General features: G+C 35.1%; 1 protein-coding gene and 3 pseudogenes across 3 annotated transcripts in view; 2 read left to right on the top strand and 2 right to left on the bottom strand.

Moving 5' to 3' along the window:
* Window positions 1-1,121: 1,121 nt before the first annotated feature.
* Window positions 1,122-16,809, bottom strand: LOC114284391 (monothiol glutaredoxin-S15, mitochondrial-like; annotated as a pseudogene). Its single transcript, XR_014335343.1, has 8 exons — window positions 16,677-16,809; window positions 15,601-15,678; window positions 11,539-11,614; window positions 6,469-6,603; window positions 6,223-6,322; window positions 4,900-4,966; window positions 1,384-1,462; window positions 1,122-1,312 (listed from the first exon to the last, which is right to left on the bottom strand). The product of XR_014335343.1 is annotated as a monothiol glutaredoxin-S15, mitochondrial-like (transcript).
* LOC145795108 (putative receptor-like protein kinase At5g38990) lies at window positions 8,965-9,914 on the top strand (annotated as a pseudogene).
* Window positions 9,969-11,297, top strand: LOC145795107 (receptor-like protein kinase FERONIA). Its single transcript, XM_082877971.1, has one exon. It carries the CDS (start codon window positions 9,969-9,971, stop codon window positions 11,280-11,282), a length of 1,314 nt encoding a protein of 437 aa, XP_082734097.1. The 3' UTR covers window positions 11,283-11,297.
* A 5,084-nt stretch (window positions 16,810-21,893) lies between the features above and the next one.
* Window positions 21,894-25,460, bottom strand: part of LOC114305773 (monothiol glutaredoxin-S15, mitochondrial-like) — a 147,235-nt pseudogene continuing 143,668 nt past the window's right edge. Inside the window, exons 8-9 of the transcript XR_014335344.1 lie at window positions 22,197-22,274; window positions 21,894-22,125 (exon numbers count right to left, since the gene is read on the bottom strand). The product of XR_014335344.1 is annotated as a monothiol glutaredoxin-S15, mitochondrial-like (transcript). The remainder of the gene's footprint in view (window positions 22,126-22,196; window positions 22,275-25,460) is intronic.

Raw genomic sequence — 25,460 nt, 5'->3', positions numbered from 1 at the left:
GCAAATCACCCTGTTTTCTAAGCCCACTTGAGGGTGGCAAATCCACGTCTTAGCCTACTTACGAGTAGCACCATCAAACCATTTTCAAATAAACAAACATGAAATGTTTTGTTCCAATCCAGGCGACCAGTCTATACTTGTTTGTTGCGTGCATCACATAGTATTTCTAGGCTAATACACCGGAATAAGAACGCATATGTTTTCAAAACAAAATATCATGCTTAGTAGTGGCCGATCTTTGATCGGGCGAGCAGGGGTGCTCATAGCTGACCTGCCCCAATCGTACCCAAGTTCCCGAACCGAGACAACTTTGGTGATGACGGACACGTGGCCTTAAGCAACGAGTCAGGGTTTCCTAAATTCCCCCAAAATAAAATATTTAGGTGGCGACTCTGTATCTGGCAAAGCAGTCCATGTTTGGCACGTCTTTCTGAAAATTAGTTTTTCAAAACGATTTGCCGGATTTGGACTCTTTGGTGATTTATCGGTCTTGCATTGCACTTTGCGAGATTAGATTCAGAACCGTGACATTTGAGTCCGAACTGTAGTGAGCCCATATGAACAAAACAGGATTTTCCCAGGACGTTCGGGTGCGTCTACACAAACCCTTCATCTAGTAAATCAAAATCTACTTAAAATGAAGTTTCTAGACCTCTCAAACATTGAAGGAAGAGGAACCACCGCGACTTGAGAAACTAGGCTAGTTGCCATAACACCTACAGAAAGAGGACTGTCTTACACCATACAAGCTTACTACAAAATGTATTCAGGAGGCATCTACCAGCTTGCAAGAGTAAAGCACAAAAACAGAGACAAAAAAAGGAAATAATTTTGAGGGAAATAAAATAAAAAGAACAAGAACTGAGGAGCTCAAAATATGTGCATGATGTCTTTATATGCTTGAATAGACAAGTTGATATGATTCTTGCTATTGTCTCACCAGAAGATTACAATGTGAACTCTAAAACCATGTTGAATTATTGGCCATCAACTCATCTAAAAGCTTAGAGAGAGGGCTAATTTTTTATCCTCAATGGTCCAATTATTCACAAAGTTTTCTACACTGACTCACGTTCAAAATTTTGGTAGCTAAGAACATTAAACATCAAAGGAATGGGATCCATACTTCAACTAAACATTATTGGATCAAGTCAACAAACATTCAAAGCTGAACATGCTTATATCCCATAATTCTTCATCATCAAAGATAAATATATTCCTTGTTGACTCTATATGTTCAGTAATGATAAACTTACTCTTAACTCTCCTGGTTGGCTGCAATATCTTTAAGCATTTCCTTCAACTCACCAATCTGCATGACAGACCAAACCATTAAAGCAATGTATACCAGGCTAAAGAATAACAATTTTGGTATGAGAATACCTAGTGCATGTTGAGAATGATGTCTGATCCTCCAACAAACTCCCCCTTGATGAATATCTATGGAAACGTGCGCCAGTTGCTGCAATGAAAGACCATGGGACAAATTGAAACAATTACAAACTAGACATTTTTTTATCAACATTTTGGACCAAAATGGTCGCTAAGTAAAGACCAATAGCAACTCCGTTTGCAAATGTTGTTTCTCAGTAATTTGCATCAATGAATCAAGAGTCATGACAACTAAGCTTAATAGCTTATTCTCACAAATGATCCCAACATCATGTGCAATGAAAGACCATGGGACAAATTGAAACAATTACAAACTATACATTTTTTTTATCAACATTTTGGACCAAAATGGTCGCTAAGTAAAGACCAACAACAACTCCATTTGCAAATGTTGTTTCTCAGTAATTTGCATCAATGAATCAGGAGTCATGACAACTAAGCTTAATAGCTTATTCTCACAAATGATCCCAACATCATGTGCAATGGACACATAGGCAACCTTGTGGATATATATATATAGATGATACAGCCACATCCCGAAAAATTCAATCAAGATTTGGCCATATATATAAAACAACAAATGAAGTACCGTTAAAAAAAGAAGGCCAAATTACAAGGACCTCCCCTAACTATTGCCCAAATAATAAGAGGCCCACTAGTATGGAGAAATGAGACCGACATCCCCTAATGCGCCTCAAAAGTTAACTCCATTAATAGAAAATATGAAGTGATAAAAATGAACTCTCTCTAGGGGTGTAATTTTCGCTCGGCCTGAGTCGGCCCGCCGTCAAGCCTGTCAAGCTCCCGCAAAAAATCGGGCCAAGCCACTTGTGCAAAATTTTGGCCTAGTGGGTCATCGGGCCTGGGGTGGGATTGGCATTTCTTAGTTTTTTTATAATAAAAAAAAAACAAAAATAGCTTAAAAATTAAGTTAGGCGTTGGGCGGGGTGGGCCTGGCCTTAGATTAGTCCAATGGGCCTTAGGCTAGCCCACCCAAAAAACCGATGGCCCATGCCCTAGCCCGGGGGGATATAGGCAGGTCTGGTCAGGCCTCAAGCCGGCAGGCCATGTTTACACCCTACCTCTCTCTATCTTTCTCACCTTCCTCCGCTACACTCCTTCACCCTCTCCTCCACCCTATCTCATCCTCCAATTCCCCCCTATAACTATCCAACACGACCACTGCCACCACACACAAAGAACAAAAAAATCAAAACAATAAACAACATAATCAAGCAAAAAAAAAATTCCTCTCTACCCTTGATTCATCAAACACCCTCTCTGTCTGCCCTAAATTAAGCCAAAAAAAAAAAAAACATCCGTGAGTCAAGCAATCAAGGAAAAAAACACTTAAATCAAACATGTTTAGTTGATACAGGAAAGGGGGGCTTTGGAGTTGGAAGGCGTTGGATCATGACGCAGGGGTTGGGGTCGCAGCTAGGATTGCACTGGACGCGGCATTGGAGGGCCATGGAAGGCAATGAGGTTTGACGTGGAGGCCATCGATGATCATCATTGGCATGAACCTAGAGCCAAGCTATATCTCTCGTTTGTGTCTGGGCGAGAAGGTTGGGTTGAGGTGAGAGGTTGGTGGTAGCATGATGGAATAAAGGGAAGAAAATGCATGGTGTTTGGGGAGCTGAGGCAATGGCATGAGGGGAGGGATCGTTGGGGGTAGTGGGGTGGGGTGGGAGGAGGCCGTGGCATGGTAAGTGGTAGGGAAGTCTAAGAGGGGAAGGGGGAACACAGAGAGGGAGAATGGATGGGAAAAAAGAGTAAGAGTGACTAAAGGTAAACTGGTAAAGGTTAAAAGAGTTGACCCATTTCTTGAAGGGTAAAAATAGAAAATTTAATCCAAAAATTATCAACACCGTAATATTCCATCCATCTCTCTTTCTTGACACCTAACGGCGAGGCACTCAATGATATGCCTACTCAAATGTTAGGGGAGCCAGTGTCATTGTCCTATCCTAATGGGATCAGCTATCTATGAAGCAATGACACTTCAAATAAGTGTTGTAGTCGTGTCCATTTTTTTTAGGGTACACAACAAGGGTGCTTGTAAACATGGCGAGAGACACGTTAGATATGGTGGGACACGATTTAGGACACGACAAGTCTTATTTTAATTTTTCAAAGCTAATTTCTTGGGCCATATTATAATTTTTGGAAACAAAAGGATTGGTTTTTTAAAAAAATATAAAAATCTTATGAAATCATCGGCAATGTAACACACATCTAAAACACATTTGTGAAGTGGAGAAACAACCTTCTAACAATCCTTGGAGCCTAATGCAACACAGATTTAGGGGTTGTTTGGGAAGTGCTAAATTAGTATACTTTTTAACTTTTTATGAAAAAAATGTGAAATGTGGGTTGGGGTTGAAGTGATATAGTAGAGAGGTGATATAACCCAAATAAGAGGTGATGTGACCCAAATAAGATAATTGTTTAGCACATGCCAAACAAAGCCTTAGTCTTTCGCTAATTAAAATTTACTTTTTTTTTATGTTAAATTAGTGCTGGTTTTTGTTAATTTTAGTTGTTTATGAATGTAATATTTACATACATAGCAAATAAAATATTTTTTTTACATATCCCCCCACTGTCTCCATGTCCTGAATTTTTTGAAATTATTGTGTTCCAGGGCTTGTGTCTGTACTTCCAACGCAGTTGTAATTTGGGCAATTGTTATGGAAGGTTCGTGTAATTTTCCCAAAAGATAAACATATACCTTCATCAATAAGGCAACAAGGAAAATTACTATAAAAGTAAACTGTTGAAATGGAAATAAATTTGATAAATGAAAAACTGGCTGAACAAGTGTTCACCAACTTTTGAAAACATTCTGGCATCGCCATGTATCTTTTAGCCACTGTTGGATGGAGCATTCAATTAGATAAATTGTAACCTCACTTGAAATAACTACTATTCAAATACATCATTAGGAAATTCATTTTAAGTTCCACACCATATTAATTTTAGAACAAATATACTCTATTTTTATGATATCATGTTCTTAAAACAAGTTCTCCGCCTACTTTTTTTTTTTTTTTTGGTTTTTTACATTGATCCCCTGAGGTATCTACAGGGGAGGTCCTTGTAATTATCAGATCCCTCAGGAGAGGTCCATGTAATTTGCCCAAAAGATAAGGAAACAACAAGAAACATCAAGTCTCACATTAAAAAATTATTCACAAACATCAGCTACTTTTATTGCAAGGGGGCAATTGAAAAGATGTAATAAAGCAAACAAAATGCAAAAACAGAACACGCAGTCATACACCTTGAAAAACTTATACAATTTTACAACCATTACCCCTGATGCAAACTCATATCTCCCAATAAACAATAATGTCAATTATTACAGTAATTTGAGTTCATCCTGTATTATTAAGAATTGCCAATAGGAGGGTGCTTTATATCTGAGAAGCAAGCTCTTGCTGCTCTCTAGATGTGTAACAATGCTAAATGGATGTTCTAGAATGATATCAAGTACTACGTTACCTGAATGACTTGACAACATTCTTAAGCTCAGGGTCTTCCAATATGTTTCTGGCACTCAAAGGAACATCTGAAAAAAGCATATCAACAGTAAAAATGCCACAAACAACTTAATGTAGTCAAGTCGGCAAGGTGCAAGGCCCAGCTCAAAGTTCAAGAAGTACGACACAAAATAAAATTCGAGCTACAAAATTAGCTCCAGTCTGCTCCTCTTTTAGAGCTTCCATTGTCTCATCTTCTTGTACTTTCCTAAGACAACTTAAGCCAAATACATGGTCATCTCTCACAACTATTCTTTTTCCATAAAAAAAAAAAAAAAAAAAAAAAACAAAAACAAAAACAAAAACAAAAATGCTCTTTGATTTGTCATTTTGACAAAGTTGACTAAACAACCAAATGCAAGTTTTGGGTGGAGGTATATCAAGAAGCACGGACACTTCTAAAGAGGTGGTGTACACCGACACGACAATGACACTAGTCAGACACATCCAAATATGTCCAACTATTTTTAAATTTTTTCAAAACTTGGACACGATTCAGACACTTGTAAAACACATGTCTATTGTTTATACACACATAAAACACATTACAAGTTTGAATAAAATAACTTGGAATTGAACAACAATAATAATAAAAAACAAAGTAAATTCATACCTATTCTCATCTTTTTTAGACTTTAAAAACTATTATCTCTGAATTGATTATTCACATATATGACATATACTAATGGTTTATTCTTATATATGCCAAACAATAAATATATAAAATTATATATTTTGCATATGTCCCCCACGTGATGTGTCCTTTATTTTTTTGAAAAATTCTGTGTTAGTGTGTCGATGTTGTGTCCGTCTCGTGCCACATGCCCGTTTCTATACTTCTTAGAAGGTATGTGTTCAAGTGTCAAATTTATCTAATATTCATATCCAAGGATACCAGGACAAGGCTAGAGGTCATATTTATAAAATATTTCTTTTATTTGTTATGATAAAATGAAGTTTACAAACTAACATGCAACATTTTATGCATATAATGGGAGTATTGTGCATAGAAAACCTGACTACTTATCCATACTTGATGGGTGCATCTCTAAATAAGCATGTTGGTCACACATCATATACGGTATACCCTTACTCAAGTGTTCAGTGTCTAACACAGATACTTCAAAAATTTAGAAGAGGCCACCTACCATACCAAATAGTCACATGTAGACCACATAAAAAAGCATAAATTATTCAAGCTCACATAAATATATGGTTGCTCAAGCCAAAACTGAACCAGGGAATGTATGAATATTGTTGTAAAACGAAGCGACAGAACACGTGCTATATTCTTTCAACACTCTCACTGCTAATGAGCTGAATCCACACCGAGGAAGATCAGGCACTCCTTTCATGTAAATCATCACATGGTTGTCATTGACATCCTGCCATAGAAGCCAAAAGCTATCAATAAAAAAAGATTAAAAAACATGACTAAACTTTAATTTGGATAATTAGAGAGAGAGAGAAAAAAAAAAAAAGGCTTAAGACTCAATATCTAATGTGAAGGGTACAGCTGACTACAGTCAACCTGCTCAACAATGTCCTTCAAAGAAAGGTCAGAATTCTGAAGCTTATTAGTGGGCATGAAGTCCTCATGTGTGTCAGGATAATTTGGCACTGTAGTTGAGTATCGCATCCCATGGTGTTTAAAGGATCCAGGTGCCTACCAACAATTAAAGCAAAACTATTAGCAAATCATTTCTATGATCAATCATTAAGAATGATTTGTTCTAAACATGAGACCAGACCACACACTTGCTGCTTAAAATTTCAAGAAAGCCTTTTTTTGGTCAATTTTTCTGATTGTAGTTTAACAATTAAAGCATTTTTTGTTTGCAGTTTATGATTAAGGATCCAAGAAATCTAGAACCATATGGTTTATCTTAAAAACTAAGTGGTTTCTTTGCTGTAGGAAGAGTGCATGGAACAGTCTCCTACATAAGTGAGTCTCTTAGCAAGTCCAAAATTAACGTGCAGCAGCAGCAGAGTGCTACAATCCTAATGCAAAAAATTAACATCGTGTGATTGATAAGTTGGTAAAAATATGTAAGATGAGATTTTAAGGTTTGTATGGGGTGACTAAAGGGTAAGGGTAAGAAATGAAAGGAAAGGATTTTGGTGCCTGTTTTGGGTGATGTGTACAGTACCATGCTAAATTTTGACTCTTTTGTGTGCAATATTTGTAGAATGATAAAGGGCTGACTTGAGGTGGTTTGAAGGGTTTATTGATATAAAATAAGTTCAATCAAGATTTAGAAAGAAGGTTCAATCAGATCTGGTTAAGGGGGTATTAGATGCTAAAAGTGTAAAAAGATTTAAGAAAAATGAGGAAAACAAAATTCTAGGCACCACACCTAGATACCATATCGCAATGTGCATCACATGATCACACAATACCAAAAGAGTTACAAAAACCTCCACATAATTCTCCAAAGCTCATTCTCCATTGAATAGGAGAGTTCCTTAGGTGCTGAAGGTCGTACATCTCTACAAGTTTTGGTTTATATATATGAGTGAGTTGTGTTTTATTATTATCAATGTCCGCCATGCTTGCTATCGTCCATAAATCTATTAAGGGTTCCTAATCGGAACCAAATTCTCCTAGGCCTTTTTTGATTAACAGGATTAATAGTAAAATGATTAATAATCCTATGAATTAATGCAAAATTAGGTATCAAATAAAATTAGTGAAGTAACCATTTATTATATATTCATTTTATTTTATTTTTCTTTCATATTTGAAATTATGATCCACAGCCCCTCTCAATGTTAAAAATTCGTTGATTTCGTCGAATTAAATGACCGTTGTACATGTAATTTGATTAATAAAATTTGCAATCAAATATAAAGTCGTGAATCCATGAATTAACAATTTGAATCATATGCTATAATTCTACTAATCAAACATGCTCTTATAGTTTCAAGGGAGATGAGGGTTGTCAAGGAGGAAGAGAGAGGGGGTCACCAATGAAGAAAAGGTTTGCAGTAGGGGATGGGAACCGGGGGAGGTGACTGAAGGGGGGGGGGGCTACCAAAGGAAGGTTGTTGGAGTGGGGGTCCTAAGGGTAGGGTTAGAATAATGGTGGCTGCTCATTAGTCCACTTCCAATATTTTCTGTATAAAAAGATGGCTAAAAAAAGTCAAATTGTATATTATTTTTTTGGTCCTTGACCTTTTCCTGTTGATAATAATAATAATAACAATAATACAGTAATAATTTTAATTCTACATTAAACATCACTACTAAAAGGATACAGAAGAAATATCATTTTGCTTCTTAAACTTTTTCGCATTTTTTTAAATTGACCTGCCGAGTTTGATTAATATCAATTTTACACTCAAACTTTCAAAATTTTGATAAATTTGACCTGTCATCACATTTCATTTACAATTGGACGGAATGTGCTGACGTAGCACCAAAGTTCATTTGAAATTTCATTTTACTCCTCAAATTATACCTTAAAAATCAATTTGCCCTCCATATCAGCACATTCCATCCAATTATTGACGAAATGTTACAACAGGGGCCAAATTGATCAAAATTTCAAAAGTTTGAATGTGAAATTGGTATTAATCAAAATGTAGAAGTCAAATTAAAAAATACGTGAAAGTTTGATGGGCGAAATGATATTTTCCGATACAACGCAAATCATAGGGCAAAACATTGAAGTCAATGTTTCAAAAAGAGAGCACTTTGTCTTTCTCGTCTCTGAAAACTATCACTAGATACCTGAATCCAGTGTGACTGGCACATTCTTTGATATATATATATATATCCCCCAAAGCTCAAGATATGTCAGGTTTAGACGGTGAGAATGCGATTGACCGCGACTTACATTAACTCCTGTTTCAATCAGAGACCACTCTTTGTTTCTTTCTCATCTCTAAAAAACTAATCTTTTTTTTTCATCTTCTAGTGTTACCGGTAAATTCTTTCATATATTTAGTGTTACTGGTATATTCTTTCATATATTCTGATCATCTTTTTTGATCATCTTCTAAAACACTCATCTTTTGTTTCATATATTTTCCCATACAGCACAAATCATACGGCAAAAATTCATCTTTTTTGATCATCTTCTAGGGTTACTGGTACCAAATATCAAAGATATGTCTGATTTAAGTGCTGATGATGCAATTTCAAGCGTTGTGATTAAATCTGCGTACTCATGCCGTTGCTTTTCACTAGCTGAGATACAATCAATGACCAACAATTTTAATGAAGAATTAGTTATTGGGATTGGCGGATTTGGTAAGGTATACAAGGGGTTCATCGACAATGGTGCTACAGCTGTTGCCATAAAGAGGTTGAAAGCAGAGTCCAATCAAGGCGCAGAGGAGTTCTGGAATGAGGTCAAGATGTTGTCTAAGCTCCGACACACTCATCTTGTTTCTCTGATCGGCCTATGCAGCGACTGCAAAGAAATGATCCTTGTTTACGAATACATGGCTCGTGGGACCCTAGCCGATCATCTCTATAAAACCAGTAGAAACCAGACTGAAATTAGTACTTTTCATCTCACATGGGAGCGAAGGCTCAACGTTTGCATCGGTGCAGCATGAGGGTTAGACTACCTTCATTCTGGTACCGATCAAAGTTTCATACACCGAGATGTGAAGACCACAAACATTCTGTTGGATGAGAATTGCGTAGCCAAGATTTCAGATTTTGGGCTGTCCAAAGGCAGTACAAGCAATTCAGCAACCCATGTTAGCACAAAAGTCAAAGGTACATTTGGGTATTTTGATCCAGTTTATTTCTATACCCAGAGACTAACCAAGAAATCTGATGTGTATGCCTTCGGTGTGGTGTTGTTGGAAGTTGTCCGCGGGAGGCCGCCGGTGAATACAAGACTCGAGGAGGAGGAAATTAGTTTAATCCTTTGGGCTCAACGACACATTAAAAAGGGAAAGGTTGATCGAATCATTGATCCCTCATTGATTGGGCAAATAACACCACAAAGTCTAAAGTAATTTGTAGAAGTTGCCTGCAATTGTTTACGTACTGGTTCAAAGGAAAGGCCTACAATGGCTGAAGTGGTGGGGACTCTTGGTCTTGCATTGTTGTCACAACGTAAAGGACGATCAGGGGGAATAATCGGAAAGGTGCTTCGGGGTATTGCAACTGTGCCTAAAGGTATGAATCGTTGGTGGAGGGAGAGAAATGAGAATGGACCATCAAATGATTCATTTTGGGAACCACTTCCAGATAGTGTCACCCGACAACTCCGTCGCTTCTCACTAGCTGATATTCGAGCAGCCACAAATGATTTCAGTGAGGATCGTTTGATTGGAGAAGGTCAGCTTTGCAAGGTGTACAAAGGGTATTTGGACGGGGAAACTGGTATTGTTGCGATCAAAAGGTTCAAGGAGTCGAAATCATTGCAACTCTGGAAAGAAGCTAGGGTTGAGATTGAGGTACACTCCCTACTCGACAGTCACCCCCTCATAGCCTCTTTAATTGGATTCTGCTATGAGAAACCAGAGTTAATCCGCGTGCATGATTACATGACAAACGGATCCTTGGAAGATCATTTATTCAAAATAAACCGCAATCCACTTTTGTGGAAAGAGCGACTCAAGATTTGCATTGGTGTAGCACGAGGACTACAACATCTCCATTCGAGTGTGAAGCATAGAGTTATCCACTGCGACGTAACGCCAGCCAATATTCTGTTGGACGAGAATTGGGTTGCAAAAGTTACTAATTTTGCAATCTCTAAACTAATACCCAATGACATTGCAAATGAATCATTAACAGTTTCAATGATTTGTGGCACTATTGGATATATTGCACCAGAGTACTTACATGGAAAATTGACAACAAAATCTGACGTATATTCATTTGGTATGGTGTTGCTGGAATTATTGTGTGCCAAGAAATTGCATACTTCCGGCCCGAATGAAGGTGAGTACTCCCTTCACTGTTGGTTCAAAAGTAGCTGCAAAAGAGGAACCATTGATCAAATCATTGATCCATATCTGATTGGGAAAATAGCACCAGAATGCTTCAAGGAGTTTGTCAAGATTGCATTGAGTTGTATTCTTTATCTGGTAATCCAACGACCCTCCATGAATGATGTGGTAACGAGTCTCCAGTTAGCATTGCAATTGCAGGAGACTTGGGAGGCTCGTATCGAGATTGGTGTTGAGTTATCTATGACCGAACCTAGTTCTTACAACAACGTCTTCTCTATTGATGAACTGAGCAACGTCTTCTCTATTGATGAACTGTTTCCAACTTCAAATCGGTTAGCAAAGAGTCTATGCATCTCTGTAAGAGAGCTTGAATTTGGTTCTTCACTTTTTGTGTATATGTATTTGTTTCTTATGTGTGTATAGGGTCTTTTTTATATTTGTTAAGTTTATTTATACTAGTGGATTTATGCTGGGCAATTTTTTCCTACTTGAATGTTTTGATGAGCTAAAAATGTCAGCATCAGCGGCACTGATAATTTGATAATCATTAAAGAAAAGAAACGACCATAACTTTGTGGACACTGGACATCATATTTTATCCCAAGAAAAATTAACAATGTACCAATAGAATCTACCTACAAAATTCTTGAAACTATACACACTCCTGAAAGATACATACCGTATGCATTAAAAATTTGTCACAAAGATTCATAACTTCTACGAATTTGGATCATAACCAAAGCCAAAGTGATTCACTGCAAAAGCACCACAATAACTTCATAACCACGGCCCGTTTCAGCTCATAATAAAACACGACAAAGCCTCGTAATCAACATCACTTCAATTCACAACCAAACCCACAAAGCCATTGGAAACTACAATTGTAATCAAGAATTAATCGTACTTACAAAACTCTTAATCAACGCAATATAAATAAATAAAGTAGAAGGTTTTTTTTTTCCCCCTATTTTTCATTATTCTTCATAAATTTTTCTACAAATTCAAAAGTCAAACACAAACTAAAAATATTTCACAACAAAGAAAAACTTATTTTTTTTTTTAATTAAAAAAAAAAGACATTATTATAATAACTAAAGAGTGTGTTTGTTTGAACGGACTGGATAAGGAAGGATTGTAATCCACCAAACTGCTAGTCCTTAGATATATTGCCCCTGAACTATTTGGTTAGACTGGATTTGTATCTTATATTTGTTTCGTCATGGGATTATATGTCTGGATTGAACTATTCTATTAAATCCAATGTTTGTTTGGAATATTATGGAGAATGATAATGCTCAAAAGACTATTTTGCCCTTTTGAATTATTTACTAAATTATAGGAATATTAAATATGAATTATAAATTTTATTTATTTTTTTACTAGAACTTTTAAAAAAATAAATAAATAGAATATTAATAAAAATTACACAAATTTATTTTAATTTGTAGTTGAGATTTTGAAATTTTATTTTACTTTACTAAGTATAATTAGTACCATATTACTAAAATAAATAATTTAATAAAGTATAAATAATTTAATAAATAAATTTTATTAAGTATAATAGTATAAATAATTTAATACATAAATTTTATTTTTAAAAAGATATTAAATTTCACTACCTAATCTCATGGAATGAGTTATCCTATGGATGGTGTCCCATCCCCTAAGATAAAATAATCCCGTAGATTTGAAATTCATAGTCCGGTGTAAAAATTTTCAATCAAACAACATACTATTAATATGAATAGACTATTATTAGTTCTATCCCATACTTAATCCTTCTAAACAAACACCATCAAAGTAAGGTCACAAGGTCGGTAAAAGTGTCGTCCATCTGCATCTAGTTTGGCTTCCACTATCATCCTTTTAAAAAGTTTGGATTCTCCATTTCCATTATAAGTGCTTCATTGTGGGAAGGAACAAAGTAAAGCCACAGAAGCCATGGAAACTAGCCCTGCCATTATACCTCTCCATCTCTACTTTCTCCTACTCCTTTGCCTTCTTTGTCTTGATGTTTCTCTCTCTCTCTCTATGACTAGTGATGCAATTGTACAATGCAACGGATCGATAGCAGAATGTAATGTCGACTTGGAGATGGTGATGGAGTCAGAGGTAAGCCAAAGGTTTCTGGAGACGAAGAAGTACATATCACCAGGAGCTTTAAAGAGAAATCAACCAGTATGCAATGGTGGTGCAAGTGGTGAAGCTTACAATAAGACTAGTGGTTGTCTTCCACCACAATTTAACCCTTGTAGTAGAGGTTGCTCCAAATATTATCGTTGTAGGGGTGATTCATGATCCACCAAGGTTGGCCTTGTGCATATGCGCACAAATCACTGCTAAAAGCCCCAATTTTTTACTCATAAATAGAATAAAATTATCCTTTTAATCCTCATTCAAATGAGGGTCTCTATTCAAGTCCAACATCCAAAGAGCCATTTCATTTACATTTAGCAAGAAAAGAATGGAATCTAAAATTCAAGATATATAGATGAGTTTTTTTTGTTTTTTTTTTTAAACAAATATATAGATGAGTTTCATAGTAATTTTTCACTGGATCTAGTTCATTTTTATTATGACTTTGGATTTTGTTTTTGGATTTTTTTTTTCTCGTTATAAACTAGATTTTGTTAAACTATGAAACAAGACCAGATTTTATGTTTTTGAGTTCTTATAATGATTTCTTCAGATCTAATGAACGGAAGCAAATTTTAGCATATAATTTAAGTAATTATATATACAAGTAAATTTTATGTGGATGTGAGTACTTGTTATTTACTCACAATTTTTTCTTCTTCTTTTTTTTTTTTTTTTAATATGTATGAAGAATCCATCATAAAAGTTTGCTTACGAACCAAAAAGCTCATGCTGGCACTACCCATGTTGCATCCCACTTTTTGATCAAGTTGACATTTTGACATTAGTTGATCTCATTTTTCATATCAAGTAAATGGACAGAAGGTTCATACCATGTAACTCAACTTTTGGAAAACATTTGATGAATAATAAGTATTTTGAAAGTTGTGAGACCTTCATACAAAATCAAACTAAATCTAAATCAAATTAGTCTTATGTTCCAATCAAGTAGGATCGACTACATAAATCTTCTTTAATAGGGATTTTTGTGTTGATTGTTAGGTTACTTAACAATTTAGTTGTATTCTCAGGTTGCTTGGTAGATTAAATCAGTGAAAAGGAAGATTTTAAATCTAGCATTCTTTTACGTCATTTTACTTAATTAGAGGGCCAAAATAATATGAATAATTAGTGTAACATTTAACCATAAGAACTTATCAAAAGATAGGTCCTAACGTAAGTTTGTTAACGCACATTAAAAACTGTTTGGGAGATTAAAAGCCTTTTTAAATTATCATCTATTGTCAGATGGCTTCACCCTTATATTTAAGATGCGCAAGGGTGTCAAAGGTGTGTTCAGCTGTTAGGTTTTTTTTTTTTTTTTTTTTTTTTTTTTTTTTTTTTTTTTTTTTCAATCGTCAAAACATCATCTTTCATTCTATGCATCCAATGTCTAAATTTGATATTTATGAAATTTATTTATCGAGATCAAATGCTATAATGCCTGTACACAATAATCACCTGTTTAATTCTTATATCACATCACCAATAGTGCATAAGACCCTTCGATTGGCCAACATATATGAGATGATCCATTCAAAGACAAAAATATCATCATGTTACTAAGATAGTTCCCATGCACCACTACCCCCCAAAATAAATCATACTATTCGTGAATCCATCAATACATCCAACTTCACAAGCAAATATTTATAATCAACCTACTTCATAAAACAAAGGATAAAACTACATCCTAGAGTGACCCTAAACAAAACATCAACTACCAAATGTTCACATTTAATCCTCCAGAAACTCTAATCTTCCAAGTTGAGACGAGCCACACAAAAGTCTAGAAATTTGGAAAAAAAAATTAATTAAAAAAAATGTTCTAGAGCCCAATGAGTATACCAATCCCATGGAGTTATAAAGCTTGCTCCTTCCGATTAGGTTCAAAATAAGATAATAAACACGAGCTTAATTGGACTGAAATTTTTAAAAATTGAGAAAATTTTACATAAACCGTTATCAAGATTTTTTCAAAGAATCTCATAATGCAGGAAAAATACATTTGAATAAGGAAAATAAACAAAAATACAACTTTTCAATACCTTAAGATTTCATGTCCATCATACAAACCACTACATAGCCTTAGGGTCGCGTTACCTCACGACTTAGGTAGTGACGATACCGTTACCCAAAACATAATCATAGGAACATAACTCATGTCATCGTAGCATTTCAATTCTCATTTCAATCTTTCGGTCCCTAGGACCCCTTATGTACAACGACCCTTATGGTCCTTAAAGCATTTCGGTCCCCAGGACCCCAAAGCATTTCGGCCCTTGTGGCCCCAAAGGCTATATTCGGTTATATGATCAATAAAAATAAATACTCTCGCATGATGTTTCATTGTCATTTAATCATCATCATCATAAACTTTGAAGGACTCAACTTAAATAAATTCTCATAAAAAAAATTAGTGCTTTATTATACAAATGAAATCATATATTTATTTAAGCTTAACATTTGACCTCAATAAATTTATAGATTTTCTTCTTATACATATATCATGATGAAATGTGTTACTTCCTTTAATTCAAAAAATATTTTCAAACTTTGTATTAAAGATAGAGATAAGGTAAATTTCCATGGTAAGTATACTCACCTCTAAAAATAGCAAAAGCGTGGATTTGAAACCCTACGAATTAATTCCCAAGAGGTGTAGAGACGCCTTCCTTCAATCCTAACAATTAGTAAATAGGATCTAAAATTAAGGAAAAGCTTTCAATGAAAATTACAACATCTACAAAATTGATCCTAAATAAGACATGTTATGGAATGACAAGCTAAAGAACTCCTCCAACTTCAAGTCACCCAAACAAACAATTTACCCAATCTCCACAACACCCATCCGTTGTACATTTTTTAGTTATTAACCTTTTTAAATATCCAACCAATTTATATGCACAATACCACCATCAATTAAGCCACAAAAGTAAAAAATGAACATTTTCATAAACCCAACAACTTAAGTAAAACCACTTCAATCATTAATAAAATTCCTCCAAAATCGTTTATTGAACATAGAGATACCCAATCCACCATTTATCAAATCAATTTCAATATATAAATTTCCTAGCACCAAAATTCCCAATTTTTACATCACATTCAAACCTAGATTAACTCAAATCTCAATCTCCAAAACGGCCATCCAATTGATCAGTAAACCAATAATTTCATGAATCTAATAATTCCAACACTCTTCTTTCTTTACTTTATAAAACATAAATTTAAGCTATAAAGCCCTTTCAAAAATATTTACATGTAAGAAATTTAAATCAAGATCGAACTAATTTTTGATTCTCAAATATAACTTATAATTTATATTCAAATTTGTCCAAATTTAGATTTAATTTATTTTCTCCATATTAGACCCAAATTCAAATCCATAAGCCTTTTAAACATGAATTAAAATCTCAAACCCTTGAAATTTTATAATGCATGTTTAATTAAAGTATTAATCTTGTAGAGTTTGCCCATGCATGTAACAATGAGGCTTAATTTCATGCAAGATCACAACATTAAACCCAAAACAATTAATTTCCACAACTATGAACCTAACTTAATCTCTTCATCTTTGTTTTCTAATTTCTTCCAAATTATATGAAATTGAATTCAAACTCATCATTAATTTCAAGTGTGATACATGAATTCTTCAAAAATCAAGATTGAAATCCCTACCTTTAATCTTCAATTGATAGCATCTTGATGATCTTGCATTTTCCTTTCTTGAATTTCCTTCAAACCCACCAGCACAAAGCTTTCTCTCTCTCTCTCTCTAACTCACGGTTTTACCCAGTACAAAGAAAGGAAGAAGTTGCCTACTCTCTCTCTCCTTATATTCCCACTTATACACATACACCCATAGCTTTCTCTGCACACACAGATTTCTCTGCACACCCACCTTCAAATACACCCTCAATTTTAGATTATTCGACAATGATCAAAATTAATTTAATTAAGCAACAATTAGTCTTAATAAATCTTGATTACTAATCACAAATCCACTTAATTTAATTAGTCTAATTTAACTTCCTTTAGAGCCCAATTAATAATGTTTAAATTTATCAGATTTTTAATCAAACTCCCAAAAGCTCCAAATATTAAATTAAACTTATTGTCATCATCAATTTTGATTTCTCAAATCATTTAGGCCTTCAATTTCTGATCAGACTTCAAATTTCCATCAATTAAATTACATATTCAAATTAGACACCTCATAAGTAAATTTAATTCGTAATAATCACAATTCTCACCCTTCATAACTTAATTAACTTAATTAACTCCAATTCGGACCTAATTAATCGAATCTCAATTTTACTAAACTGAATCGAATATTTAATTAAACTCCTAAATGGGCCCGTAATTAAAATTAAATTGATTCAACTTCTTAATTTCACTTCCTTAAGCTGTTTGGACCCTTAATTTTTAATTTCAAAATAAATCTTTAATAGAATCATATATGAATCAGATTCCACAATTCTCATAAATCCTAAATTAAATTAGGATAACAACTAATTAAAATCTCAAATCTCCTTAATTAACCAAATGAAATAATATACATGGCGAGGTCATCACAACTTATAAGGTAGAAATAACTTGAATAAGCTAAAAAAAGTTGATTATCTAGAAGTTCGGAGAAGGGTGCTTTTGACTTTTTGCTTTCTAATTATCAACTTTTAACTTATAATAAACTGCACCAAACAGGCCATAAGGATTTTAATAGGTGAGGGACTGCCTTTTGTCAACTTGGAATGAAGGGACCAAAACAAGGTAATACACAATATACCAATGAGTATTTTGGTCATTTGGTTACACTTGGGACTTCACAAAGCTAAAAACTTGAGGTGAAACTTAGGCCTCGTTTGGAAACTTAACTATTTTACTTGACTTTTTAGCCATTTTTTAAGATTAAAAAAAGAAAAATTGAGTTTGGAATGATTTGTAGTTTTTTTTTTTTGATAGTTGAATAGAGGATTGTGAGAAAAAAAAGTGATTAATTGATGTGTAGGATGTTACATTTTATCTAATTGACTATTTTAACTTTTTTTTTTTTTTGTATTGGCTATTTTAGCCAAAAAAGTTGCTCCGAAATGGGGCCTTAATGTTATATAAGTACATTATATAAGACCTTCGTTTAAAATCCCAAAAAACACATTAAAAAATGTCAATATTCACAGTTCTGTTTTTCTCCTTTAACCTCAAGATGAGTTTGAATACCATTACTAGAAAAAATAGTACCTATAAGATAAAGTGCGATACGGGCCATTCCATGTACCATATTGCTTTGTCGTATAAAATGGCAACATTGGCAGCCAAAGGGTTGAGAGAGCAAGACAAAAAATCAATCAATCTACCACAAATTCCTTTATTTTCATAGATATCCTTTTTGTCCAACCTAGAATCAAATCTATGCCTTTATGTTGGGTGTCTTTTATTTCTCCTAGTTATCAACCAAAGACGTGTCTTGTTGTCTGCATCTACTACTTCTATCTCAAGAACATATTCTCCAGAGGGGGCCCTCTTCCTTAGGAGTCATTTCTATTAGCAATGGACTGCCTTCTTGAGATTGTTAACAGGCTCGACATTCCTTTTCTTTACCAGCACGATGTCGTCAAATAAAATGAAATGTCTTTTCTTGCCATTCCCCATTCTCAAACTTCTTCTTGTGAGGGCCTGAGCCATGGAAGTGGATAACAAAACTTTTCTTAGACTTTGTTTTTCTTCTTCCTAAGCCTACACCTCAAGGTGAGACAAAAGAGAAAAAACGGGAAGGCCTTCTTATTTTGAGGAGAGTACCAAGTAATAAAGAGCTTGCTAGTGAAGATCTTAGAGCAAGGAGAATAGAACAATCAACAAAAGAGAAGAGAAGAGGTCCATGATCACAGATGTAAGAAGGTGAATCAGTAATCACTCATGCCACAACTAATGCTAATGAATCCTCCTACAATAACAAGGCAAGTTAAAAAGAAGAGATAATGATGAGTCAGAGTACTTCCCTGATAGAGCAAGTAGAGCACTACCTAAACTAAACATTAGAGGTGTTTTTGCTCCATTCACTTCCGTTTCAAAGTTAAGGACAAGCACCCCTACAGACTAACTCCCAACTCATGGAGATGACTCCGCCTTACATCATCATCCAAAAGCTCAAACATGCCAACATCATTTCGTTCATTTACGCAATATTTACTCGTATACTTGTTAGCTACTGCTGTTCCACACCCTAGCTTTCAAGGAATCTAAGGAAAGAACGTAATAAGTGGTGAACAAAGTTTACTCGCTCCTTAGAGGAAATAAAAATTGCCTCTACCACCAAGAGAGGAAGTGAATAGTTGGCTCGAAGAGGGAAGAGATGCGCCTACTTGCTTTGCTAGAAAGTTAAGTGACTAGTTTACTGTTCAGAGGGAAAAAAAAAAGAAAAAAAAAAAAGAGAGGATAGATAAGCTAAAGTGGGCTTAAGTGCTAGCTAGTGTTAAAGAGCTTGTTGGATGACGGCAGAGCGAGCAGACTAGACTAACTCCCACTTCTGTATTCCAATTTACAGAAGGCAAATGGCTGGCTTGTTTGTCTAGTCCCACCTCTTCATCCTAAGCTCTTTTCATCCATACACAAGCATCCTCTTCTCTCTAACAAATAAGTCAACTACCCTATCTAATTAGCAAAGCTAGAGTACATTAGTAGACTACTTTCTTAGTTAGATAATTGTATTGATAAAACTAAAATAAACCTTTTCTCCCAGAAGTCTAGGTTGCTATTCTTCAAGTTAGAGAAGAACTTCCACAATTTGGGGACTGGCTTCCAGAGAATTCAGTCTCTTGGGCCAGGCTCTATTAGGCAGAGGATCACCTTTCTTTACTCGATGAGCAGGAAACAAGACACTTACACACTTAATTAGAGAGGTGAACCAGCATCAATTCTAAACCAGAAACAAACCCTCACTTTTCATATGATTAGATTAGAGCATAGTTAGATGAACCAAATTGATCCAAAACAGTCTGGCTTGCATGTGTGTGATAGGGGCTTACTTTTGATAAACGAGTTAAAGATAGTGATGAAAGAGCGAGCGCCGCTTTGAAAGGTCCTTTGAACTAAATATGCAACCATAGCTCTCTTCTAACACCAATGCAAAAAGAACCAACTTTACTGCTGAGTGCCTACAATGGGAGTATTAGACTTCAAAGCTTAAAAGGGCTTGACGGATGGATTCTTTTTTCCCAAGAGCTAAATCACCCAAGCAACAAAAGGAATATTCTCTATACCAATTGCGCTAGAAGTATAACTTCCCAAGAAATTGACATCTGTCTTTTCCAAAAAACAAAGTGGATTTCTTCTCTAAGCAAAGCTACCCTCCCTAAGCTTTAAAAAAATGGGGCGAACCTGACAAACCTACCTCTTTCTACAAGCACTAGAACTTGAGTGTTGAAACTGAACTACTAGTTTCCTTCGGTTCCTTCTCTAGTTTGGTTGCAGGTTCAACTTCATTGAAATCTTAACTTACAGTCGTTCCTTCCTTCACTTACAAACCTAGAGGGCAAATCATGATCCCATCCCTTCAACTATCAGTCCGTTAACTAAGAAGGGGGCCCAGAACAAAAACATCACCATCTTCCCCAGAACCCCCTACGTTGACACATTTTAAAAGGGAAGTTGAATATTTGTTTTTCTTTGGCACCATCCCTGGTTCATACCAGGAGGTGTTCAGAAGTGTATAATCATTCTTGCACGATGCAGCCACAAAAGAAAAAAAAAATCCTATTTTTTAGGAAGAAACAAACTCTTTCCTATTTTATATTTTTTAAACGTGCACCATCTTGAAAGTGAGGAGTTTGGCACGTTTGAAAACATATAGGTTGGATGCCAATTTTGTCGCTGAAACCAAAGCCCAAGTAAGCCACCCGCTTTTTTTTTTTTTTTGATAAATAAAAAAGATTGCATTATTAAAAACTAAGAAGTTACATATTGGCGGTACTCAACACCCCTAACATCTTCAAATAATTGGAATGAAATACAACCCAGAATAGTAGAAAAAACAGTGAAGGACCATTTTGGTTAAAACCTTCTATTCATAATATGCCCGCACACTTGTTTCCCTCGCGATTGTTGTCCATGGACTATGACAATTTTTTGAGAGAATGATGCCAACCACAGACATATTCCAAATCCAAGTTGTTTAAAAAAAAAATTAAATTAACAAACAAAAAGTCTAATTCCAAAACCCTCACTCATCACAAAATTAGGTTCACCTTGATGAATTATGTTCCTCAAATCCAAACTATGAGTCAGCTTGAACGTGTTATGGAAGAGCAAGAGTGAACCACAATATTTTATCTGCTCAGGACACACATCAGTTTTGTGCTGCAACATTGTCAAACTTGACCCTAATATATGAAACTAGGTCACAATTTGACTAGACAAACCCTTCATATGGTAAATCAAAATCTACTTAAAATGAAGTTTCTAGACCTCAAAACATTGAAGGAACCACCACGACTTAAGCAATCAGGCTAGTTGCCATAACACCTGCAGAAAGAGGAATGTCTTACCAATACCCATACCATACAAGCTTACTACAAAATGTATTCAGGAGGCACCTACCAGCTTGCAAGAGTAAAGCACAAAAACGAAGACAAAAAAAAGGAAATAATTTGGAGGGAAATAAAATAAAAAGAACAAGAACTGAGGAGCCTCAAAATACGTGCATGATGTCTTTATATGCTTGAATAGACAAGTTGATATGATTGTTGCCATTGTCTCACCATAAGATTGCAATATGAACTCTGATACAATGTTGAATTATTGGTCATCAACTTATCTAAAAGCTTAGAGAGAGGGCTAACTTACTTTATCCTCAATGGTCCAATTATTCACAAAGTTTTCTACACAAACTCACATTCAAAATTTTGGTAGCCAAGAACATTAAACATCAAAGGAATGGGATCCGTACTTTAACTAAACATTATTGGATCAAGTCAACAAACATTCAAAGCTGAACATGCTTCTATCTCATAATTCTTCATCATCAAAGACAACTATATTCCTTGGTGACTCTACATGTTCAGTAATGATAAACTTACTCTTAATTCTCCTGGTTGGCTGCAATATCTTTAAGCATTTCCTTCAACTCGCCAGTCTACATGACAGACCAAACCATTAAAGCAATGTATACCAGGCTAAAGAATAACAAATTTGGTATGAGAATACCTGGTGCATGTTGAGAATGATGTCTGATCCTCCAACAAACTCCCCTTGATGAATATCTGTGGAAACGTGGGCCAGTTGCTGCAATGAAAGACCATGGGACAAATTGAAACAATTAGAAACTAGACATTTGTTTATCAACATTTTGGACCAAAATGGCTGCTAAGTAGAGACCAACAGCAACTCCGTTTGAAAATGTTGTTTCTCAGTAATTTGCATCAATTAACCAAGAGTCATGACAACTGAGCTTAATAGCTTATTCTCACAAATGATCCCAACAACATGTGCGACGGACCAACAAGCCACCTTGTGGATATATATATGACGCAACCACATCCCGAAAAATTCAATCAAGACTTGGCCACATATGTAAAACAACAAATGAAGTACCATTAAAAAAAGAAGGGCAAATTAGAAGGACCTTCCCTAACTATTGCCCAAATAACAACAGGCCAAATGGTATGGAGAAATGAGACTGGCATCCCCTAATGTGCCTCAAAAGTTAACTCCATTAATAGAAAATGTGAAGTGATAAAAATGCCCTCTCTACGGGTGTAATTTTGGCCCCGCTCGAGTCAGCCAGCCGTCAAGCTCCCGAAAAAAATCGGGTCAAGCCACTTGTGCAAAATCTGGGCCTAGTGGGTAATTGGGCCTGAAGAGGGCTTGGTTTTTTTTTAGTCTTTTTTTTTAAAAATAAAAAATAGCTTAAAAATTAAGTTAGGCGTCGCACGAGCCGGGCCTCAGATTGGGCCAATGGGCCTTGGGCTAGGCCGGGCGAAAAAACCCATGGCCCATGCCCTCGCACGAGGGGATATGGGCAGGCCTGGTCGGGCCTCGGGCCGACAAGCCATTTTTACACCCTACCTCTCTCCATCTTTCTCACTTTCCTCCACCACACTCATCTACCCTCTCCTCCACCCTACCTCATCCTTCAATTCTCCACTATAACAATCCAACACCGACCACTACCACCACACACAAAGAACAACAAAACCAAAAATCAATACAATACACAACATAATTAGGCTAAAAAAAAAAAATCTACCCTTGATTCATCAAACACCCTCTCCGTCCCCCCTAAATTAAGGGGATTTTTGGTGAAAAGCCCCTCCCATTGGGCCTATTTTGTGTGAAGCCCACGGAATTAAACAATGACTCCAAATGCCCCTCAATTAAAAAAATGTCATGAATTGACTGAAATGTCCTTCCATATAAGTGTGGAAATATGAAACAATTAACAGTAAAAATTTACTATCAATCAAAGTAAAATTTTACTATCACTATCAAAGTAAAATTTTACTGTCATCACAAGTCCAAAAGTCAATTTGTGTTGATAAAATTTTGTTGTGGTTTAGTGTAACATTGTACTATATTTTAGAGTTAATTTTGACTATTAGGTTTGCCAAAGATTGACAACTCATACAGTGTGTCACCAACACAACTTGAGACATGAATGTAAAAGTAAAATTTTACTCTGCATAAAAGTAAAATTTTACTCTGAAATAAGAATAAAATGTTATACTCTGAATCTAAGAGTAAAATGTTACACCCTGAATTTAAAAGTAAAATTTTACTCTGTATAAAAGTAAAATTTTACTCTGAATAAGAGTAAAATGTTACACTCTGAAACTAAAAGTAAAATTTTACTCTGTATAAAAGTAAAATTTTACTCTGAAAAACTAGTAAAATGTTAGACTCTGCACAAAAGTAAAATTTTACTCTGTATAAAAGTAAAATTTTACTCTGAAAAATGAGTAAAATGTTAGACTCTGAATCTAACAGTAAAATGTTACTTTGCACAAAAGTAAAAAAGCAGAGGCAGTGTTTGTGGCAACTGAAGTGTTTGGCAATGACCACCTCTTGACAGTAAAATTTTACTGTCATTCTAACACCAGAATAAAATTTTACTCTAATTCTCTGAAACAAAAAACAGAGCAATAGAACCAGAGTAAAATTTTACTCTCATTATCTGAAACAAAAAACAGAGCAATAATTTTACTCTAGTTCTGTCAAATGAAATCAGATCAAAAACAACAAAAACAAATCCAAAAAAAAAAAAAACAAACAAACAAACAAAAACAAAGCGAAACAAAACAAATTAATCAACAAATCAACATATCTAATTGAGAAGAAAACTTCTAAAACTCGATCAACAATCCCAAATCTCAATGAAACTCTCATTTAATTGAGAGTGTTGATCGTCGGCGGCGAGATCGTCTATTGTTGATCAAGTGAGAGATCTTTGGCTGCGAGATCTTTAGATTTGGAGATCGTCTTCATCGATTTCGTTCCTGATTTCATTCATGCGAGATCTTCAGCTCAGATTTCAAATATTTCAAATGTATGATACGTATATATAGAAGGGCAATATTGTGATAAAAAAAAATAGAAATTATAAAATGTCCTTATTAAGGTAGGCATTTCCTACTCAGGGGCTTTTTGAAAGAAAATTGATTGGATTATCCTTTACCCTAATAAAAAGGCCCAAAATGGAGGTTTCACCAAAATTCCCTAAATTAAGCCCCCAACAAAACAAAACAAAAATCATAAAGAAATCAAGGAAAAAAAAAACACAAATCAAACGTGTTCAGTTGATAAAGGAATGGAGGGCTTTGGAGTTGGAAGGCGTTGGATCATGGCACTCTATGAAGCACGGGTACGAGTACGAGTATTGGTACTGGTACGATACAGATACGTCGATAAGGTAAAATCTAAAAAAGTAGGGTACGGGTATGGCTTGGTACGTTTGTAAAAAAATATTTATTTTTAATTTAGAGTAATGCAAAAATTAATTAAATGGTTTAATTTGTTAAGATTTAACCTACAATTAACATTTAATGCCAAAAGTAAAGGTATAAATCAAAATTAAATGTCAATATATTAAATAACTTACAAACCAAAAACATGCTAAGTATAAAACTAAAAATAAAAAAGAAGCCTAGTGAAAGGAGTTTCATCTCTGTAGTGGAAGAAAATATTGTTTCAACTGAGGTATGGTACGGCTTGGATATATAATAGATACGTCTAGGTACACCAAAAATTAAGAAGAAAAAATGTGGATACGTATTTCGTGTACTCGGTATGTATGCAGAAGTATCATATGAGGTACCATCTGCCGATAATTACCCGGTACGGGTTTGGCATATTTTTCAAAGTACCCATGCTTCATAGATGGCACTGGAGTTGGGGTCGCGGCTAGGATTGTACTAGAGGCGGCATTGGAGGGCCATAAAAGGCAATGGGGTTTGACGTGGAGGCCACTGGTGA

This window comes from Camellia sinensis, chromosome 7 (genome assembly GCF_055761805.1).
Source record: "Camellia sinensis isolate YWXY chromosome 7, ASM5576180v1, whole genome shotgun sequence".
Taxonomy (NCBI): Eukaryota; Viridiplantae; Streptophyta; class Magnoliopsida; order Ericales; family Theaceae; genus Camellia; species Camellia sinensis.
The sequence above is the reverse complement of the archived record's forward strand: the minus strand, read 5'-3'. Positions and strand labels throughout refer to the sequence as shown.

Coding starts and splice junctions, on each gene's coding strand:
- LOC145795107 (XM_082877971.1), top strand. CDS start 9,969: ATGGCTGAAGTGGTGGGGACTCTTGGTCTTGCATTGTTGTCACAACGT.